The sequence below is a fragment of the Falco naumanni genome, chromosome 5, assembly GCF_017639655.2.
Source record: "Falco naumanni isolate bFalNau1 chromosome 5, bFalNau1.pat, whole genome shotgun sequence".
NCBI lineage: Eukaryota > Metazoa > Chordata > Aves > Falconiformes > Falconidae > Falco > Falco naumanni.
Genome location: NC_054058.1, coordinates 20,788,922 through 20,811,013, shown reverse-complemented (window position 1 = coordinate 20,811,013; position 22,092 = coordinate 20,788,922). Strand labels below are relative to the sequence as shown.

At 37.9% G+C, this 22,092-nt stretch overlaps 1 protein-coding gene across 1 annotated transcript in view; it reads left to right on the top strand.

The window, feature by feature from the left end:
• The window catches only part of PIK3C2G (phosphatidylinositol-4-phosphate 3-kinase catalytic subunit type 2 gamma), a 208,027-nt gene that overhangs the window by 139,638 nt on the left and 46,297 nt on the right, over positions 1 to 22,092 (top strand). The window contains 2 exon segments of the mRNA XM_040596857.1: positions 11,402 to 11,558; positions 16,135 to 16,244. Of these exon segments, the coding sequence (XP_040452791.1) occupies positions 11,402 to 11,558; positions 16,135 to 16,244 (267 nt within the window).

Here is a 22,092-nt window from a genome sequence, read left to right as displayed (position 1 = left end):
TTCTTGGGTCAATTAAGGAATATGAGATTTATTTGAATCCAGTGCTAACTGAACTAATCCTAATTTCAGCAGTCTCATCCTTTGCACTACCAGTCACTTCCAGCACTGTTGTCTATATTTTTTTGGTCAACGATGTGTACTCTGAAACCTGATGGCAAGATACCGCGTAGTCCAGCTCATGGCACACTGTAATTCACCTTATGATAACATAGGTGTCCATCTTTTATGTTAAATACCCAGTCATCCTGATTATTTCAAACACTTACTGGCCTTTCTTTTCCCTGATCTGAATCACAGAGAGCCTCTTGTCTCTTTGCCAAACTAATCCTGTGTTTTATCATGCTTTTCCCAGAAGTTAAATCTGCTAAGCTGGTTTTCTTCTACAAAGTTAATTACTAGAGGCAGCCTAACTATTCCATTGGGAAATTCCAGTTTTTTGAAGGAAGTTTCAAAAAATATGGGAAAACTATGTTTCCCACATTTTCTTCATATGTCACTGTGTTCCTACACCGAAAAGCACTTAACAAGTTCTGAACATGTAGAAAAGTATACCTCTTCATGTTTTAAAAGTAGCACATTTCACTTTTTAGTGTTAATAACCTAAAATGAGTGTTACTGTCTCACTAGAAGTGTTCATTTGGGGGGAAAAAAAAAAAAAAAAAAAAAAAAAAGCATTAATTTCAGGTATTTCTTTCTAAACCGGAAAAGCTGGCATACGGACAGGGAAAAATAAGTTGTATCTGCATTCTTTGACTATAATGTATCTACATGTGTTCCATCTTTTTCCTGAAAATAGGAAAAAGTGGGGAATAAGAAAGATAGGAATTCGAGAATTTCCCATTTTAATTTTTTCTTTTTGCCCTTTTAAAATTTTATTTAAAATCTTTATCAAAGGAAGAGTCTAAAACTTGAAATTAAAAACTTAAAGTATAATTACTTTTAATTTTCAAAATTTGTGCATGAGAACTGTTGGACTAAGTGTATTACCTGCTGAAATATTTCATTAGGAATTTTCAATATACCTATTTATTAATTCATTTTCTGCAGTTTGAATTTATTTTTTCTGAAATGATTGCTCTGGAGTTATTTGTTTATGTGAACAGGTAACTCCTAATTCCTTGCCACAATCCACTTTCAGAACTTCCTGTATACCACCCTCCAAAAAATCTCTGATTGAATCCTGGAAAGATTTAATTTCATGATTTAAAGCACCTTAGTAGCCCTAATGTTCTTGAGAAGATTATACAGACTTTTAAAGATAGTCGTGCACATAAGTCTTTGCATAAAGACTGAAAGGTGAAATATGCATGAAGACCTAAAAGTGAAAGTGTTACCTCCAAGGTGACAAGGGGTTTGAATTTTTGAGGCAACAGGTCCGTCACTTCTGAAAGTGTCTCATATTGCCCTAAATTAAACACCAAAAGCCAAGTTGAGTCTAAGAATGTATGAGCATCACAAGTTGAGTTGTAAGCTTGAGGTGCACTTCTGTTATCTTTGCCTTGAAGAGTAGGTGTTTATTGTTGTAGTTTTGATGCTTTCTCTAATTACTGAGCATGGACAGTAGTTTGCCCTTTATCATTGATTATTTATTTTCAGTAATAGCCTCTTGTGGAGGGCATTCAACTAAAGCTTTTTGGAAATCGGAGTAAATTATGTTCACTGTCCACTTTGGATCCTTACTTTTTTTGGTTATCCTTTTCAAAGTACCCAGACAGTTAAGAGAGGCAATGTTTTTCCCATACAGTGACTATATGGATTTGACCCCATCCAGTTTTGTTCATCCAAGTGCATTGTTCTACTGAACTGAGTTCCCTGGAATCCAGTTCTCATCTGGCACAACTCTCAGTAGCCTTTTTGGCTTTTCAAACATGGCATAAACTGCTTTCGTATCTTCAGGAACAGCTGCTTTTTTGAAGGAGTTATGTATTCATGTTAATCATCTGGGCTAGAGAAATTGTTTGATGCCTTCAGAGCCACCAGTAGAACTCCCACCACTTTGGTGATTTACTGCACAGGAGTTATTTAAATGACTCCCTATCAACTTCCTGCTTCAGAGAATGCTTCCTGCCCTCTCCTCTTCCCTCCTTCTCTTTCTATTAGTCGCCCCATGACTTTTTGTAGAATGTGACTCTAGCAATAGGAAGTTTAGCAATAAAACAGAAATAAAAGGGGGAAAAGACATCATGTTCACTGTCCATTTTGATTATAAGATTTCATTTGTTATCCTTTTAAAAGTATAACTGTTTACAGACGTATTTTTTTAATTTATTTTTTTTTCCTGCTCCCATCAGAAACATTTTATTGTATCATCTCTTTCTCCAAAAGCTTTCTATACATACCTTTTTATGTTCAGGGGGAGCTGTTCTAACACGCAGCCAAGTATACATCAAGCACTTTTAAATTAATCTCTGTTGCTTGTTCTTGGTGTCTTTTCCTGCTTGTTCTGCACACTATGCCTTTATCCTTCATCCACAACTGGAAAGCATACTGATATGTTTAATTCATGTGAAATTTCATCCCCTGCCCTAAGAATTTCTCTGCAGTACAATTTATTCATCATTGGTTTATTTCTCTATTTTGCCTGATGATATACAAATCTCCTGCAACTATTACTGTGGTTTTTTTTTTTTTCCAAATAGCCATCTCATACTGAAAAGATCTGTTAGCTGAATATTCAATAGGCAGGGGATGTAACTTCACTCAGTCTGTTTATTTTAAGGCAACTTTTAGGTCTGAGTTTTAAAATCTTTTCACTGCTGAGGGTCAGTCAGAACACAAAAGCCAGTTGTCCGACATTTTCTGTTAACAAGAGGAATTGCTCTGATCTCCTTGTGAATTAACTCTCAAGTGTTTTATCAATAGCGTTAGTAATAAACTTGTAACAAACCTGGAAGATTTGGTAGTCTTTGGAAATGGTATAAAGCATCAGGAATGAGGTATTGAACATGAAATATATAAAGGATTTAAATCCACCTTAACATTGTTATGCACTCTGATTGCTGGTGACCGAGTGCAGGCTGCTTTATATGCGTCTGTCTGAATAGGGGATCCTAACTCAGCTGAGAAGGTGCCTGAGCTGGACACAGCAGTGTTTTTTAACCACTCAATATGAGATACACATGGCTGCAACAGGCCAATGTTTGAAACTGTTGAAGACATGTATGTTCTCAAAGCAGAATACCTCTTTTTTCAGGGAGGACTTTTTTGGGACTCTTCCAAAATATACAGTCAGCTGACTGTACAAAATGGTGACATTTTGTGACATAAGTGAATAAATTCTGTGGTCAGTCTGCAGAATAACTAGTGAGTGCAACCAGAGTGAAAATCATCAAGAGATGCCTTGAACTAGTTTCTGCTTTCCCATCACATGTTTTGCCAATTTTCCTGTTACAAGGTAAGGTTCCAGATGAATCCCTGTGGCCATACATGCTGCAAATACTAGGTCTACACTAAGAACTGTAACCACGACTACCTTCTGCTTTCAAAATCTGTGTTAGCGATAGTGTCACTTAGCATAGTAATACTATGTGACCAAGTGTGATCAAATCTCCATGATTTACAAACTCACTGACCTCAGTTGGCCCATAATGAAAGGGATTTTAGATAAGTCACATTTTTCACTTTGTACAGACAAAGGGGCACAAATAAATAGTTACTATGGCTCACTTTACATAGGGAAACTAGATGTTCACAGAATGATGATGAATCAGAGCCCCTAACTTAGGTGAGGATTATAGCTTGTTTTCTACCATATCCATTAAACATGATTAAATCTAGATGAAACTAATTCAATTGCTGACAAAACCCGATAAATCTTTCAGAATAGTCCAGTCCAATATGTGAAATATTTCTTTTACTACTGATCGAAATACAGGTATGTCCAACACATGGTTTTACTGGAAAGCTAACATTAAGGCTCTGATAGCAAGAAATAATGATAATAGCAAAGTTGATATACACATACACTAACTTAATGAATAAATAAGACCATAAAGGTTTAAGAACTGTCCTTGGTCACCTAAGCAATTCAGGACATTCTTTCTAGCTTGATGTTTCTGCCTCTAAAGATAGATGTTAATATAAAAATAGTGTGCATGTTTTGATTGTCCAGACCATGTAGTTTACCTAAGCCAGGGATGCTCAGGGCATTCAAGAATCTTACTGTGTAAGTATTAAGGGGATAAGGTCAACAGACCAGTTTACCCAGGGCTATGTTCAGCTGAATCTTAAAAACCACACAGGATAACCTCTCCAGGCAACCTGTTTCAATATTTAATTGTCCTCATAGTGGAGGCATTTTTCTTACGACCACTCAGAATGTCATGTTTCAATTTTCTCTCTTATTCTTGCCTGGATTCATCTGTTTCATAACCTCCTATAGCTACTGGAAAACTGCTATTTTATCTTCTGAAAACCTTCTCATCTCCTGGGTAAACAAGCCCACTTTCCTCAGCCTCTCCTCATAGGCAAGTGCACTAGCCCCCAAACATCTTGGTGGTCTTCTGTGGCACTTCCTTCAGTGTAGTGACACGTTTCTTGTCTGGGCAGGGTATGGACTAACAAGTGCTAAATAAAGGGCATCTACTGCCTGCTCTCCCATGAATTTGGCCCAGGATGCTGTTAGCCATCGTCACTTGCAGGGCTCATATTTGGCCCACCACTGGCTCATGCTTAGTTCACTGCCCACCACCTGGGGGGCCTCATCAGTGAAGACTGAGGCAAAGGTGTGCTCCCATGTCACCGAATTACCAACCGGCATCAGGTACATATTTTCTTTATTAGTTCTTTTACTAAATGTTCACCACCAGTTTTAACTCTAGTTGAACTTTGGCATTCCTAACACTGTTCCTGCATACCCAGGCAGAGTTTGTGTACTTCTCTTTCATAGCTAGTCCTTACACTTCAAATATTTGTCCTTTTTGCCTTGAAGCTTAGTCATGAGTTCCCTGTTTGGGCAACTCTCCATCTGTCTGTAACTAGAAATAAAAGCTATTAAAAATACAATTGAGAGTAAATCCCTCAGGATAAATAAATTCTAGTTTTTTAGAAAGCTGTTCCAAATTTTCTAATTCATTTTTCTACTCTTTTTTATAGCATTGTAATTACTATTTGGCAATTGAGATTTAGACTGTCATTTTATTTAGATGTGGATGGATATGCATCATGTCTGGGTGATTTAAGGAATAGTCTCAGCAAGAGGCTGTTTACACTTATCAGGAGCAGACATGTACCTGTGGAAGTGTTAGCAAGGTTTCCTCACTACAAGAAATAGAAAAAGAAAAGTTTGCTAACCAAATCTGAACATAGATTTGCAATACAAGCCAGCGAAATTGCAAGTGGTAGCAACTGTCAAAGTCAAAGGGAAAACTGCCATCAAGACCAGCAAGTTAAGTATTTATACTTTATAGAAAGCTCAGAACTACTGCTCTATTATGTGGTCACTTAAAATATTTTTACATCATTTAGATTCTATGCTTTCAAATTCTATGCTTGGAGTAGAGAAGAGATTGTCATCTGCTATAACAGTGAACAGAAGATTAATAAGCACTGCAGAGCTCTCCTGGAGCATTCACCTTTCTTGAGTGGTTATTTTTTCCAGGAGAGGATCATTTTGTGAAATAGAGGAGAAAGAACAGATACCATATAACTTGCTGTAAGTTAAAACAGCCTTACTAGAGCTCCTGTAACTTTCACAAATGACATTATCATTAAGTTAAGGAGGCACTGCCTAGATAAAACCATTCATTACAGCGCAGAACTGCTTTAACAACCATTCATGGAAAGTACCTCCCTGTCTTTCAGTACCAAGATGGAAGGGTACACCAAGTGGCATACCATAAGGTTTGTGATGTGACTGACACCTTTCAATATTTTCATTAGTAACCAGTATGATGGGATAGAGAATATATTTGTTCATTTTTTAGTAGAGGTCTATTGTAAGAGGGTTTGACTGTAATGAAAGTTGGGATTAGCAGTGACAGGTATTTTTTCAGAAAGGGATCTAAGAGTTATGCTACAGACAAGTTGAATATGAGTTTATGATAATGTATTGAATTTGAAAGCGTGAAATGTGAAATAATCCTTTTTCTTCACATGAAAGTAGTAAAACTACAGCTGGAGTATTTTTAAAAATTTACTTTTAGAATTATGTGGATAAGGAGTCCAGAGAAATTACATGGAGTCCAGAGAAAAGCAATTAAAATTATCAGACATCAGGAAAACAGGATATATGAAAAAAGGTTGAAACAATTGTCTACAGAAGATTGAAGAAATAATAAGTCTGCAGATACATTAGAGGCTGCTGTAAAGAAGATGGGATCTTCATGTTCCCTTAGGAAAGAACAAGAATTAATAGGATGAAAGCACAGCGAGGTTAGATTAGGCATCAAGGAAAAAAAAAACCTCTGTGTGGGGAGATACTGGAACAGAAATTTGATAGGGAGGCTGGAGAAGAACTCTATCACTAAAAATCTCTGGGAACAGGCTAAATAAGCATCTCAGAAGCATGTTTATGATTGATTTTGTCCTGGTAAGCAGGAAGATGCTGTATCTCTTGTGGTCCCCTTTGCAGACATATTGTTTTATGGCTTTTTATGTACTTGCTTGAGACAAATTGTATTGTGCAGTTGTTCACTGTTTCATTCTTTCATACATGAAAGGAATACACTTGCTCATGTTTTTTTTTTTGTCTGTGTCTATAAATTTATGTGATGACGTTGATTAGATATTTTCACTTGGCTTAGAGGAATAAGCATTCATGTTCATTTATTTTATGTCTGTGTTCTACAATAAGCTTTTGTCTTTTGCTGCAGAGCAGAGGATGTCAGCATTCAAACACTCCCTAAAAGCTTTTCCCATTTTACTGGATACATCTAAATTCCACATAGTCACGCTGAATATTATCGTCACTCTTGACTCTGCTGAAATGATTTTAAAGGAGTCAGGGAATATATGGTGACATACGCTGCTAAGCAGCTGATTTTTACCTTGCAAACAGTTCTGTATGGTTTGTCACGTGCTGTCCCCTATGTCCATATGACAACTTGGACTACAAATGTTTTGATCATATTATATTACTGTGTGGACCTGAACTTTGCCATAACTACACTATTAGGAAGTTTAGATTGGATCAGAGTAAAAGTCATTTGTAGTTGATTATCTCACATGCTTTTCCTACTTAATATAAAAGGAAGTCAGTGTATCATTCTTAAATGTTCTGTACCGTGAGATTCATAGCATGAAAAACTAAAACTGTTGTTGACCTTACAAGCTTTGTTAATTCGTTTACAGCTAACGTTTCATAACAAATCCTGATGATCTTACTGGTCTTTTAGGAATGCAGCATATTTCTAGTCTACAGTGAAGTCCCAGAAGTTCCCATCACCCCAGCCCAAGTTTGTTTTTGCATGATGATCTCTTTAGTTGCTTGAGGTTTCCTTTCTTTCCTCCCTCTCATGACATATCGTCCAAACATCCTTAGTCTCCAGAGGAACTGCAAAACATATTCCCATGAAAATCTTAAACTCTGAAAGCACTACACAAGAAAAAAAGAATGAAACCACCAGAAAACTAGCCTTGCTTCTGACTGAATGACTTGAGTAAACACCTTGCCACAGTCATAGCAAAGTATAAGTCTTTAAGGTCCAGGACTTCAATCAGACTGTATTGATAGATGTATTGACTTTTTGACTGATTTCTATTACAAAACCAAAGGACTCATTAATTTCATCTAGGGGTTGGGGCGGGGGGGGGGGGGGGGGGGGGGTAGGGGTAGGGATAGGGGAGAAAAAAGTGAGAGTGCTGATAAGATAACTTTTCTGAATTTGGGAGGCTTACTGGCCGTACATCTTCGGTCTTTCTTGAGCCACACCAGTTGTCTCAATTGGGCTTTTTTCCCCCAAGAAATTATTGTACTTGACATTACCACTATACTGTAGAGGTCATTCAAGAATGCTTCAATTCTGTATTTCTTTAGCACACCATAAAGGAGAAAAAAAGGCTTTTGGTCCTCTACAGAGATATTGTAAAAGACTTCTACTTGAAAATACTTCATCATACCAGTTTTGTTAAACTGATGCCAGTCATTTCATTGATTTGATGGAGGCAGCAAGTTGTAATAGATACAGTTTTTAGCCAAGGGGCTTTTGTCCATCGGTTGTAACAAAGTCATCTGTCTTTGAACATTCTTCACGTGTAAAGTATTACAGGGTTTAGCTGTGATCTTGAGGGTGTTTTTTGGGGTAAGAAGTATTTCATATTTATATATTTTAGATAATTTCATGTGAGCAAGCTATGTAATAGATATATGTCCAAATGAATGATGTCTTTCATAGTTATTATTACCAAGTCTTTGTATGCATTGCATACCTTCTGAATAAATGCCATCATGTCATACAATCTTAGCTTTGTGCCACAAGTTAGAGAGAGACTGTTTTAAATATAGAAGTACAGGCTGTGCACTGACGTGAGCTTTATTTGCACATGTGTTTGTGTGTGTATGTGTGATAATTTAGAATGCTCATGCAATACCAGGGTATGCAGGCATGCGTTGTTTATTTTCTTAGGTAGGCTAAAACAGCCTCTGTTGTTTGGTGATCTATATTTTCCCATGCATGATGGATGGTGACTTGGCTTGGCTGTTTGTAATTTTGATGGAGTACTTTTTACACTATCCCTTTCTATATTTTTATATTCTAAACGAGTTTGTGAAAGCAGAAGGAACTTCTTGCATCTATACACAGACATCCAGCCCTGTCAATTGGTTTTTCAGAATCCTTTATGTACTCTTCAGTGAGTAAGCATCTCCTCCCCCTGAAACTTTGCTTTTTAATATTATCGTAATGGGTGTGTTTTTCCTTCTAGCAGGTCTTGTCTTCTTACTAAGTTGATTTTATGTTTTTGGTTTTTTTTTTTTTTTTAAATTTCAGTTGCAAAGTGTTCCCTTTATGAGCAACCAGCTCACCTAGACACATGCAGGAATGTAGCTTCAGCATCTGACTGATTGCAGGGGTCACTTCATGGGAGAGGCTTTGATATCACAAGACCTTGAGAAAAAACAGGGAAAGCAAATTTCTACATCGTATTTTGCAGGTTAACAATGGAGGATAGGTCTACCATCTCAGAAGAAAGAAATGATACTAAGAAAATTTAAGAACCTTGTAAAACTGCTTTAAAACATCTTGCAAGTAAACTTATAAATAATGTAGATAATAAAATATCAATTACATTTTCAAATGGATCCTTTAGCAACAGTAGTAAAAGAATTGACTAACATTGCATTCATTGCATTATGTGGAAATTGGCCCACAGCCCAACCCAACAATGTTAAACACCATGTTTCTTCCAGTAAAGTAATTTCTGATCGCAGTATCTGTTTTCAGCTCAAGTAGCTTAATGTGGGAGACTTGGACCAACTCAGAAGGAACTATGTTTTCACTGTGCAATTGTGTCTCTTGATGCAAATGGGCATCAGAAATCAAATATTAATTTTGAACAAAATACATCATATAGGAACCTTCACAGCAATAGTTTTGACTTGGAATATTTTAGCCCCAAACATAAGTGCAGATGAGAAACAGGTTTGGGTTTTATACATTCTCAAGATGTTAAAATGCTTTCAAATCAGGATTTAGATTGGACTTCTGTCCACAGAGAAGAGAAAATTTAATGTTGCTAATTTGGTGGATCTACCTCTCTTTCTGGTTGGTTTCAACAAATTGACTTCCATGACCCTAATTTTATAAATTTATTTAATAGTTAATGTCTATTTTAAATACCACCGCTAAACAAAAGATAAGCTAAAAGATGAAAGAATGAATGAAAGAAAGAAAGAGAGAGAGAGGAAGAAAGGAAAAAAGGAAGAAAGAAAAAGAAGGTTCTGGGAAAATCTTGCTCTCTAAAATCCGTAATAGACACAGGTTTATAATTCTCTGAGAGCTACAGCACAAAACATACAATAATTATGTAATAGTCATACTGTAATGACTGTCACACTATGAACTTGCATAATACAGAAAAACATGGAAGGAAAGGATTACTATTGTGGACCTTCATCATTCCTAGTACTACCTAGCTGAAATTAAATGTATATTTTTAAAAAACCAAGACAAACACCTTAATGGCCTGGGTGTTTTGAGATGAGTAACACCCATGGGAGGTCTGTTTTTAAAGTTAGCTTCAATGTAAAACAGGAAGAATTTCCAAACATAAGAATGGTAAGGCTGCCTGAACATTTATGGTGACTAAGACTTCCAGCTGCAGCCTAGAATATCACTGCAATTTGACCCTCTTTCTATGATAATACAAGACTGGTGTCTTCATGGGAAAATGAGGAAAACTCCTAAGGAAACTGTCTCATTTATGAATGAATCAGCAAGGAGAGTGGGTTTAGACTCAAGCCCACATTTGTGGCTTTAGCAAGAAAAAGATCTTCATTTTTTTTTCTGCATTCAAGCTTCCCAAGAATATTTAGTTTATCCAAGTTAATTTTGAATATAAAGGTTAACACACAGCATATATTTCCTTGGAATATAGCCCTCTAATCTGTTTACATGCATCTGTGTACACAGTTGTGAATAGTAAATCACTGCAGTAGTTTTGTCTCTGTGAAGATGGAGCATACCAGGCCTTTCTGAAACTATCAAATTATAGGACTGTTAGAAGAAGCCTAGCTAATCTGTTTTCTTCTGCAATAGAATTCCATAGCCACCAACTCTGCTAGTAAGGAGAAAAAAAGTCAAGACATGCTGTCAGATTCTGCACCTCATTTACTCTAGTGTGAATACAGAGTAACTGTACATAAACGAAAATGTTTTAAGGTTTATTCTGCTGTAAGCTGGGCCAGAAACATTCCTTCATAATGGTGTCTATTTAATGATTGCTTCATAAGTTGGTGGTTGTTGGTTTTGGTTTGGTTTTTTTGGTTTTTTTTTTTCCTTGCTTTTGGATTGTGGAGTTGTAGGTTTCTTTCTTAAATTCACTTCTTGCCTAGTAGGGAGTTGATATTTATATCCCATCCTCTTAGAGAACAACTTTTAAACATTTCAGTAGGAGGAGATAACTTGTGTCCAGGTTCACTTTTGGGTTGGAGTAGAGAAATTAAAGCAATGAGAGTTTGGAAAGAAAAGCAAACAGGAGCCAGAAGAAAACACGTAAGCTCCAAGTTTGTTCAGTTGTTGGATTTCTCACTATGACACTCTTGCTGTGAAACCTGTCTCTGCCCCAATTAGTCAGTGACACCAGGCAGAGCAAGAGAGCTGTCCCCAGTGAGGAAGGGAGAGATGAAATAATGAGGAATGTAATACTGGAAAAACAAATGTGAAAAATGTGTTACAAATATTAACTGTCTTGCATGATTAGCTATTTTCGGTTAAATATCTCAGGTAATTGTTCTCTTTTCCAGGGACCGAGCTCCCTTCATCTTCACATCAGAGATGGAGTATTTCATCACAGAAGGTGGAAAAAACCCACAGCGTTTTCAAGAGTTTGTGGAGCTTTGTTGTCGAGCTTACAATATAGTCAGGAAACACAGCCAGTTACTCTTGAACCTGCTGGAGATGGTAAGCAACTTGAGGAAGAAACCAAAAAGCAATTTCCTCTGGTGTCCTCTTCCCTTTTACCACTTCTCTGCTGCCTCCAATAGCGCTGTGATTTGAAGAGGTATCAGGGGCACTGCTGGAAATGTTCGTGCTGGCACTTCCTGTGCACAGAAACTGTCCAGTTGCAGTACTAATTTCTGAGAAAAGAAAAGCTAAGCTGCTTTTTGGGTTTTGGGTTTTTTTCCCTTTTTTTTTAATGCATTCTTTTTTACAAAATATCAGAAAACTGCAAAAGAAGCTGGGTATGTTTCACATTCAGGAATTTCACTCAGACCTTTTTCTAGGTCTTGAAGAAATCATTTACCAGTCCTGTTCATGTTTACAGCAAGGCGAAGTGAACTGAATATTTCACAGAGTGGGTGATATGAGGGTACCTAGCAGCACTGCAGCTAACAATGATGCCATTAGAATGTTTTTCTGCACATTTCCACACTCCCTTCTTAGGAATGAGAACACAGGAAAGAAAGAGCAATACCTACATTGACACAGGTTTAATAATCCTTTTGTACAGGATTTTAAGACTTCTAGGAGCTTTTATCCCTATTTTATTTAAGTATTTCTACCGATTTATGTGCTGTGGCAGATTCCATAACTGCTTTATGCCTCTATTTACTTGTGTGTGAAAGGTTAGTGATTTTCCCCTTTGCAGTAGAGTAAGAATATCAAATTAACTAATATTTACTAAGTTGCTTGGCTAAGATATTAATCCAAAAGTTATGTACATGGCCCCACACAAAACCTAGGTGACTGGCCTGTGCATGAAAAATCTACACAACCTTCTAAAGGGGACCCATGCTGAAGCTGAGGTACAGCAAAAAAGTTGCTCAGTAAACACTATTTTATCATCTGCGACTTCTGCAATGAGGAGGGGAGAAATGGCAAGGATTTGTTCATCTTGTTTCTTCTGTCTTGCCCATGGATTCTGATGCAGTGATTCAGTGAGTGATTTCCCAATACGGAGCAGGAAGGATTGTCCCAGATCTCAACCCTGTTTTTAAGTAGTCACAAATGTGTAGCAAAACTGCATTCCTGTCATAAAGCATAATTTTGCACTGAAAGCAGTGCAGAGTGCAGCTGTGGGAGATATGAAGTTAAAGAGCCTCCAGAAAACTCAAGAGCACTCCTACTCTCTCACACACAGCAATAATCCCTCCATTTCTGAACAGGTTGCCTAAAACTGCATACTGCAAATATAGCTACATCTTCTGCCCACCTCCTTGTCCCCAGTGCAGTTCCTTTTTCTGCAAGCAGCAGAGATAATGTTAGATTACTCTGGAATAATATAGAGAGAGACTGTTAAGAAAATGTTCCTGGCAGGAGGTCTGAAATAACTAGCTACCTCTGCCTGGATATGGCTCAGGTTTTTCTATATTCAGGATATGCTGCATCTTTTGTTTCTGATGATCTTTAAGGAGAGGTAATAGTGCTGAACTAAAAGTCAACATGAAGATCTGTTTTAATATTTGTCAGTGGGCTGCAGTTTAGACAATTGTGTTGCATTTCATCATTGAAAAATAACTGGCAGCATACTCACACCCCATCAATGAGCACTTCATACCAAAGGAAATTAAACAAACCAGACAAGTTTGCTGAACGCCTTGTTTTTGCCAGTGATGTTTGGAAAGGTGAGTTTCGTTCTGTACTTGAAATGGGGTGTTGATCAGAAATTTTAAGTATCAAAGCGGTTTAGTTGCGTGGGTCATTTCTAGAAAAGTAGACAGACTGTGAAGTTCTGCTTTTCTTATTTCCATGCAGAATATCAGATACTGTCATGACGGGGCAAGATAAACTAAGCACTGCTTATTTGAATCACTGACAATCTAAGATTTCTCTCACTGTCTGGAAGTCTGCATCATTAATCTTTCCTTCCCCTCCCACATTCTATTTTTGGAGATGTTACAGTACAGTACTTCACAGGAGTGGTAAACTGTGCTCTGGACAGTCAGTAACTATTAGTGGTTTCTAGAAAACCATGATTATGAACTATTTAGGGGTTTTGGCCCAGTTTAGGAATTAAACCTTTTCCTTGGTAGTGAGCAGCATGTTTCTAGAGCTGTAGTGACATTTGCTACAGGGAGTAAGAAATAATCCATGAAGTTTCCATCACTTTCAAAAGCAGAAACATCCATGGGAGACCCAAGAGTCTGCTGGCAGAGTTCAGCTGCATAAAAGCCGGTAGTTCATCAGCTTCGCTCTCATTAAAGATTTGATGTGAACTGTGATCAAGTGGGTGATCACAGGACACAAATACTTTTTGACTAGTTTAAAGAAATGCAAAATCCATTACTGTTATTAAGATTATTCAGGTAGAAAATTATTAAAAGGGGCTTAGAGGTGACATTAGACAGCAAATAATTGGCACACTTGCCTCTATTTTGACAAGAAACAGGCAGACCTAATAGTATAAAACAGGAGACAGTACCTAGACAGAGCAGATCTAAGACTCAAGAATGCTGTGTCCCCATACAAGTAATTTCACTGTTCTAAACTAAGAAACACCATATGGGAAAAGAGGACGAGGGAACACCCCCATTTTGGAGGTATTACACATGGAAAGTACGTGCCAGGACTATTCATTTTTCATGGGATGGTGGGCTGAGCATCACACACTAGCTCTGAATCCAGGCCCAAGGAGAGTGTAGGCAGCTCCACTCAGTGAGTCAGAAAGCCTGGAATAACTAAGTGTGGTAGGTCAAGACGTATGTGTGGCCAAACGAGGGGCACAATGCAGGCACTTAAACTTAGGCATCTAGTGACATTTGAGTTGCCCTAGGATACCTGTAGTTATTTTCTGAACAGTTGTTCCATGTCTTGTCTAATTAGCATCTAGTATCACTAGCCACAGCATTCAGAAGCCTCCTCCATCAGGGGACTGGAAACATGAAAGATGTGCTATACAGAGCAAAAGGGATGAAACAGTATAATAAGCCTATAGGTCCCCCCTACAGCCAGCAAAGTACAGTGTAGGTACTGCCAACATAAAGACTTTTTTTGTTTTGTTTTGTTTCAGCAAATGGTTTTCTACCTTCTACAATGCAGAGAACTTAAAGAAATCCTGTTTTTCAGTTGCACTACAGATCATTCAGATTATGTTTGTTTCTGGTATTGTTCCCTTTTCTAATGCAGCGCAAGAAGCTTAATTTGCCTATGCAACAACTTTTCTTTTTTTGTTTTTTTTAAAGGGGACAGGAATTGTTATCATCTTTTATATCATCTCATATAAAAGGGTTTAAGGCATACAGATGAACAGCAATGTGTGTCATTTAGTGCTGAATTTTGTTATTGTCCCTGCTATGAGCTCCCTTAAATGCACCTCATTGAGCTTTCTGCCTCTGCTCCTTGCTAGCCAAAACTCTGTGAGACAGCAATCTAACTGTCCAGTGGTAATACAGTTTGGGTCTGATATGAAGCAAGATTTCCCTCACAATTCCAAAAAGAAAATAAAACTGTTGAGAAGGTTTGAAGGAATAAAGACAATCCTCCTCCAAATCTTTTCCCCTTGTTTTATTAGTCTCTCAACCAAACCTTAAAACAAAAGCAGTGCTTCCTTTTTACTTTGCTGCTACTTGCAAAACTTAGTTGGTCTTTCTGTCGGAGCTAGACATAAATATCAATGAAGAACGCAGAGTAGTGACTGCAAATTCATATACAGAGCAATGTGAGGGAGTAATTTTTTCCCCATTACACACAAAGCAACACTCTCAACTGACTGTAACTGTTGAGAAAAGTCAGTACGTTTTGAAATGAGTAAAAATTATTTTTGTTGTTGACATTTTAAGATGCCTGGAGAGAGCTGTATGGGCAATTGGACACACTCAGTTGTCTACCTTACTTGTGTTGCTACTTTGCAAGGGGAATATTTGCATTATTTGTCTTTTGAACCTAACTTGGCCAACTAACTAGAACAGCTCCAACCCTCATCGATGGAGAATGATACCCTCCAGTATCAGTGCCCAAGTGGGCAGTTTTCAGTGCCCAAGTCAGGGGTCCCACTAAGAATCGATGCCTAAAGGAACTTTTCTTCTGCATTGACTGTAAAGGAAGTGAATCTATGATCTCTTTGCAGGAGGAGTCCAGAGCAATAGTGGAGGAATCAGTATTTACAAATGAGGAGGTGATGTTGCACTAAATTGGATTAGGACTAGGATAATACAGTGAGCATAATAGAATGTGGTTACTATTGTTCAGGTAGCAGAATTTGGTTACCTTCGTTTTATCACTGTTAGAAAGCTATGAAGGAAGCTTAGCAATATACACATTAAGATTACAATATCCAAAGAGAAAATACATAATTAAAATGGATTGGTGATTTTGACCCATGCCTCTTTCTGGTACCTCACTGGGAAGATTTACAATGCAATAGATTCACTTTAGTGTTCCAGGCATTACTCTGGCATCAAGAACCACTTTTCAGATCACAAAACTTTGTGTTTTACAAGACTTTGTAGTGTAAAACCTTTCTTTCCTCAGTTAGCTCTATTCCATTTAAATTTCTTTTCAATGGAACCATGGACTAATGATATTTCTTTACTTTAAGATGCTGCATGCAGGATTACCTGAGCTAAACAGCATTCAGGATCTGAAGTATGTGTATGATAATCTCCGTCCTCAGGACTCAGACCTCCAGGCTACAAGCTACTTTACAAGGTAAAACCAGAATGTAATCCAGAAACTTTATCTCCTTCAGGCACAAAGCAAAATTGTCAAATTAAAAAAAAATAACAACAAAAAACCCCAACCAAAACAGGACCAAACAACAAAACAAAACCAAAAAAACCAAACAAACAAAAAAAAAAACCACCACAACAACAACAAAAAAAACCCCAAACAACCACCAGTTTTTTCTGTTACGTTAAGAAGTTGTAAACAGTGAAATTACACAAAAGGATAATCAGTATTCACATGTTTAATTTTTAAAAGGTCCATTCCTTATGCATGTTATAACCAATCTCCTCGGATTTCTGGAAGAAACACTTGTTCATTTGTGGTATGCTTGTAACAAGTCATTTACTCAGCACCAAGAGGTTTCTTCTGCTTTCATGGTGAAATCATTCTGGCTTATATCCAGTCAGCTTTCCTCTAGTTTTTTAAATGCAGCAGCTACATGCAACAGGATTCGAACTGCATAAAAAGGTTCAGCTTGTTAATGGACTGAGTGAGGACCTGAAATTCCTGAATTTAGTCCCTTTTCTGTTCTTCTTTTTGCCTTCTGTGTTGCCTCAGGCAAGTTACTTTCCCTCTGCTAGCCATAGTTTCCCCATCTGCAAAATGGTACTGATCCTTCCTTTTAAGTGCTTAACAGACCTATCATTGAAAAACATTGTGTGTGAATATAGGTAAGATTAAATCTTGATTTTAGTTAGGATAATGAAATCTTTCATTTGCTTATGATAGTAACTGGGGATTATTGATGAGGAGCTGCAGATGACATGTATAAAAAGTTTGAAGACCTCTGTCTTGATCTTTCAGATCAAGATTCTGCATTACATATAATTCCAGCTGTTGATGAGATGTTGTCTAGATGAGGCCAGTGGAGACTTAATTTGGAAACTCACTTTCCCATTCTAGGCATAGTACGAGAAAAAATCTCCCTGTCAGACCCTATCCTGTGCAGCACTGTTGTTTCCCAAGGACAGTCTTTGAATTCATGTACCCTGAACACCAAGTAAACACGCAAAGCAAGCCAGATTCTTCTAACCTCCTCCTCTGGTGCAAGTGCAGGGCACATACCCAGGTCATAGCACTGGCCTCTGAGTGAAGGGCTCCTTTCAAATTCAGAGCCCAAAAAGGACACTCCATAAGGCAGCACAGTTCTCTGCAGGGTGCAAACTGCCTTTAGGCAAGAGCGGTCCCCCTACCCGTCAGTACAGCCGGGAGGGCACATTGCAATGAACAAAGGTGGTGAAAGGTTGAACTGGAGCAGCTGAGCTAGTCTCATTACTATTACAGAAGGCAATATGAAGATTTGGGGCAATTTGAATCATTCTGTTTATATGTCTACTTTTCGTGTATTAGAATTGGAAGCTGAGGCAGCAGGTTCAGAGAAGGCTGGAACAGAGACCTAGAGCATTTAAGGAAGAGCCTTCTTTAAAGAGAAAGAGAGGAATTTCTTAAACAAAACTATTTTCCTATTACTTCACAGTATTTTTCTATTACTGCTCAGCCGAGCACTGAGTTCCTTCTCCTTTAACACTTGATTTTTCATATGCTTTCACTCTTGCCCATTAGCAAGATTGTTTTATTTAAAAATTAATGACGAAATCACATTTACCATCAACTTCTGTCTTATCCTTTCCTTTAAAATTTTACATATTCCCAAATTACAGACTTTTATTTCCACTCAAATAGGAAACATGCCATTTCTACTAAACTCTAAACCTCTGGATTCTGTCAGATAATTTGGATGGTTGTGTTTGTCTCTCACGGGTAAAAAAAACCAACCTTCATTTAATTAGTGAAAAAAGGCTAAGATATACATAACAAATACAATAATGTGAGTCTTCAAAGTGAAAATTGTGTTAGTGTCATACAAAGCTCAGAGCTAATGCCCAGGCTCTTCTGGAGGTGGAAAGGGTCAGTATGCTTTTCAGTTTGGCAGGACTAAGGTTGTGGTTAGGGTTAATGTCACTGTCATCTTGCTTAGCTGGAAGACAAAGGATAAAGGCTGGGTTCCAGACAGAGCTGGGGCTCTACTCTCTTGTTGCTGCGTGAAGTGGTTGTGGTGAGGGCTGAGTGTTGAGGGTTAGGGTGGAAGGGAGTGAGGGACTTCAGAGTAAGAACTCACCTGCAGTCCTTCTCAGCCAAAGCATGTGAAAGAACAGCTGACATTAGGTAGATGTGGCTTAACACTGTTTTGGAAGTAAGAAAAGTTGGTACGCTTGATTGCCTGGTAGAGGTTTGTATTAGGGTTAGGAAATCCTGTTCAGCCCAGAGAGACTACAGCTAGGACTCAGACGCCATCATATCCTCCTTCCCTTTAGATTTCTTGTTAGGGTTGGCGTTAAGGAACTGAAGGTCTTCAGAGTGGAAATGCAGTTCAAGTCTTGCTTACCAACAAAATTAGCATCACAGTTCAGATCTGTACACTGCTGTGGGCTCTGTTCTTATCTGAAGCTGTATTTTCTGCTAAAATGTTTTTTTGAACTTCAGAGCTGTTTTTCCAATTTCCTTCAAAATGCTGAAGTGTAAATTTGTTGATATCCATAGACATCATTGCATCACACAGAAAGTCAAATATTACTAGAGTGTATTTTTTGGGTTTTTTTTTAATACTCGTAGGTTATATTTATATTACATATGCTTATTTGCATGACGAAAGTCTCTGATCATTACCTATGAATTTCCATGAATCTCATTTCTCTTGGAGCTTTTTACTTACACCCCTGTATAAGCATTTTCCAACCTGCCCTCAGGAATGTTAATATACTGAGGTTTTTGTGAGCTTTGGATTACCTACATCATCTCTATTCCTGTCCTTCAAAAAATTTCTTCCCTACCTCCTTGTTATATACAATGTTCAGGTGATAAAAAATCCAGTTACACACTTCTCATGGTCACTCTGTAGCATACTCCTGTATCTAGTTTTCAAGCTGTCCTTAGAAAGCCAAGGAAATTGCAAGTCCTGAATATTAGCATAACTTCCAGTAGCTCTCAAATCCTTCGCAATTCATAGCTCTTTTTTCTCCGTAATTACTTCCAAAAGCACTTTATTGTTTTTTAAAGAATTCTTTTCTAGACAAGGAGTGTGGTCATTGGAATGTTAAACACTGCCAACAGAAAGTTATTTTTTGTTCTAAGTACAAGGTAGTTATTGTAATGTTTCAGATTCAATCATATAATGCATCTCTGAAAACCTCAATCTTCTGCTAGTGGAAACAGAACAGTATTTCTCTCTGTTTCTGCAGAAATAGGTTGCTTTTAGCAATTGTCTGAGTTTGGTTTGAGTAATAATAATGACATTGCCTCTACTGTTGTTTAAAAACAACACAAAATGATGAACGATGTCACAAATATTCCTGGCAAAACAATGTTGATTTGTTCTTTGCCGTCACCTTTTTAGCCAACAGAATAATGCTAGCAGAGTTTGGACAGTAATGTATTGACCCCTTTCAGGATCATAAAGTGTCCTGTGTTTTACCAAATTCCTTTGCTCTCATTCTTGATTTAAGACATGTTCAACAACCTGTGGTCTCATTTGTGTGCTGTATTCTTCTCACATTGGGTCAGCTCACTGTTAAGAGCTGATGGGCGGCAGTGTTAAGCCTCACAGTTTACAGCCTTCTGGAAGGTCGCACCCTCAGATCATGGATATACAATGCACCAATTGAGAGTTAAACAAGAGTTTCTGTGTTTCCTTGTCAGTTCTGTGCACCTAGTGCCAAATGAAACATTGTTGTCTCTCCAGCATCTGCCCTGAACTCAGTTTGATCCTTGAAACTCAATTTGATCCTTTCCCCTCCCTCCTTTCCTCTTCCCCTAACAACACAGATTTACCAGAAGCTGGAAACCCATCTTACCTCTGGATATAAATTTCCCATTTGGTTTTCTGCAGATGTCCTCAAACGTTCAGCATGGTGTGTCATGCTGCCTGACATTTTTAAAGGGCCTGCAAGGGGAGGTATATTTGAAATTATTTTTAAGGGATTAAAGTTAGCCTCATGCAATGAATGGAGTTCATTTCAACTGATTGCAGTATGCAATCTAACCCATTCATAGAAAACCGTGAACAGGAGATGCACAGTGGATCAGAAACACCATTGCATATCTTCAGCAGCCTAACTGACGGGGTGCCTCTTAGGTCAGCTGGCATCTTTACTTATTTATTAACAGAATCATTTGTTAGGTGCCTGGCCTGTCAATGCCTAGGTCAAGCATATCCACCCCCAACCAGCTGCAGAACTGGACAATTCACAGTAACTCCTTTCAAAACATGATGCTACTCTCTAACTGATCAGCTGATCCCTGTTTCTCAGGTGGCTGCATCTATTCCAGCAGAAATCTCTCAAACAGCTGAAACCCCAGTGAAAGAAGGTGACTTCTGAAAGGGCATAAACAAACCTACAGTGCTAAACTTTCTTTCAGCAGCATTCAAGCAATTTGTAAAGATTGTGGTATATGTGCATCGAAGGAATGGAAGTCAAACTTCATCCTTGAATTGATGCCATGTGAGGCTTTCATACTGTTGTACAAACCCCACAGGCCACCAGCTTGGGGTGAGGATTGCCCTCTGTCCTGGGAGAGGCGTATAGCAGGACTAGTAGGGAAACTAGGCTGGAAGATGCACTTCAGGAGAGTACCTGATGTGCTCAACCCATGGGATCAAAGTTAATCTGAAAGTAAACCTGGATTTTAAAGCCTAGCAAAATAAGGGGTAAAAAAGGATACGGTTACTGTCCGTATATTATCACAGTGGGAAATAAGGTATTAAGCTGAGGGTTATCACTGATGTACACAAAAAGAATATCAACTGTCCATGAATAAATGTTGCTGAAAATTAGAAAAGGTCTGTCCCTGAAAACAGTACTGTTCTGGAAAATTCTGTTAAGAGCTGTTGGAGAGTTTTACTACTCAATTTGTTTTGAAATGGTAAATTCATGGATGGAGAAGTTAGGTATAAATGAAACATTATGTTCATTAATGTCTGAAAATCCCATAAAAATAAATTTTGCTCATTATACTCTAAATTATTTTCAGGCCTAGATGGAAATGAGAAGCAGGGTGTCATCAAGAATGATAAAGAAAATTATTCTGATATTTGGGGTGAATATTATATATACCAAGACTAAGATCTGGATAACTAGTCAGCAACAATGACTGTATGGGCTCTTAAAAGGCTCTGGAGAAAGGTTGGTAAATCCAAAAAATCTAAGCACCAGCCCTCAGAATACCTATCCCACACAAAATGTCTAGTTCTTAAAAATCAAGGCACCAACTATCACTAGTCACTCTTGAAAATGTTAGACAATCCTTTCATCCATCTCTGTTTACACAAGCAGCCAACCAGTCTGTGCATATTTTACCTGCTACCATAATTTGACAGTTCTGTAGGAAGACTGTGAGCCAAATCTCAAATTCAAAGTCAGTCCAGCAGGTAGAAAGCAGAAAGTCATTACTTTTCAATAGTCCTGGATATTTAACTCACTTTTCTGAGAAGTAGGTCAAACACCAAACTCTGTGGTAAACGGATCTTGTCATGTGGAAAAAAATATTTTTTCTGCCTGAAAACTGTGTTAGCAATATTGTGATCCACAATTAATGTTACTCTAGCTAATGATGTTTTCTTGTTTTCTTCTGATTAACCTGTGCTTTTGATGCCCTTCATATAGGTCACCTCAGTTTTCCCATCTGTAGACCATTAGGAACTAAATCCCTGAGCAGCTAGGGCTACAGAAAAAAATAAGAAACTTTTTGTCATCTTTGTGAGGGCAGAGCCAGCTTTAGGCACAAGCAAAGACGGTGATGGCCTAGGGAGCAAGAGGATCTCAGCAATGAACAC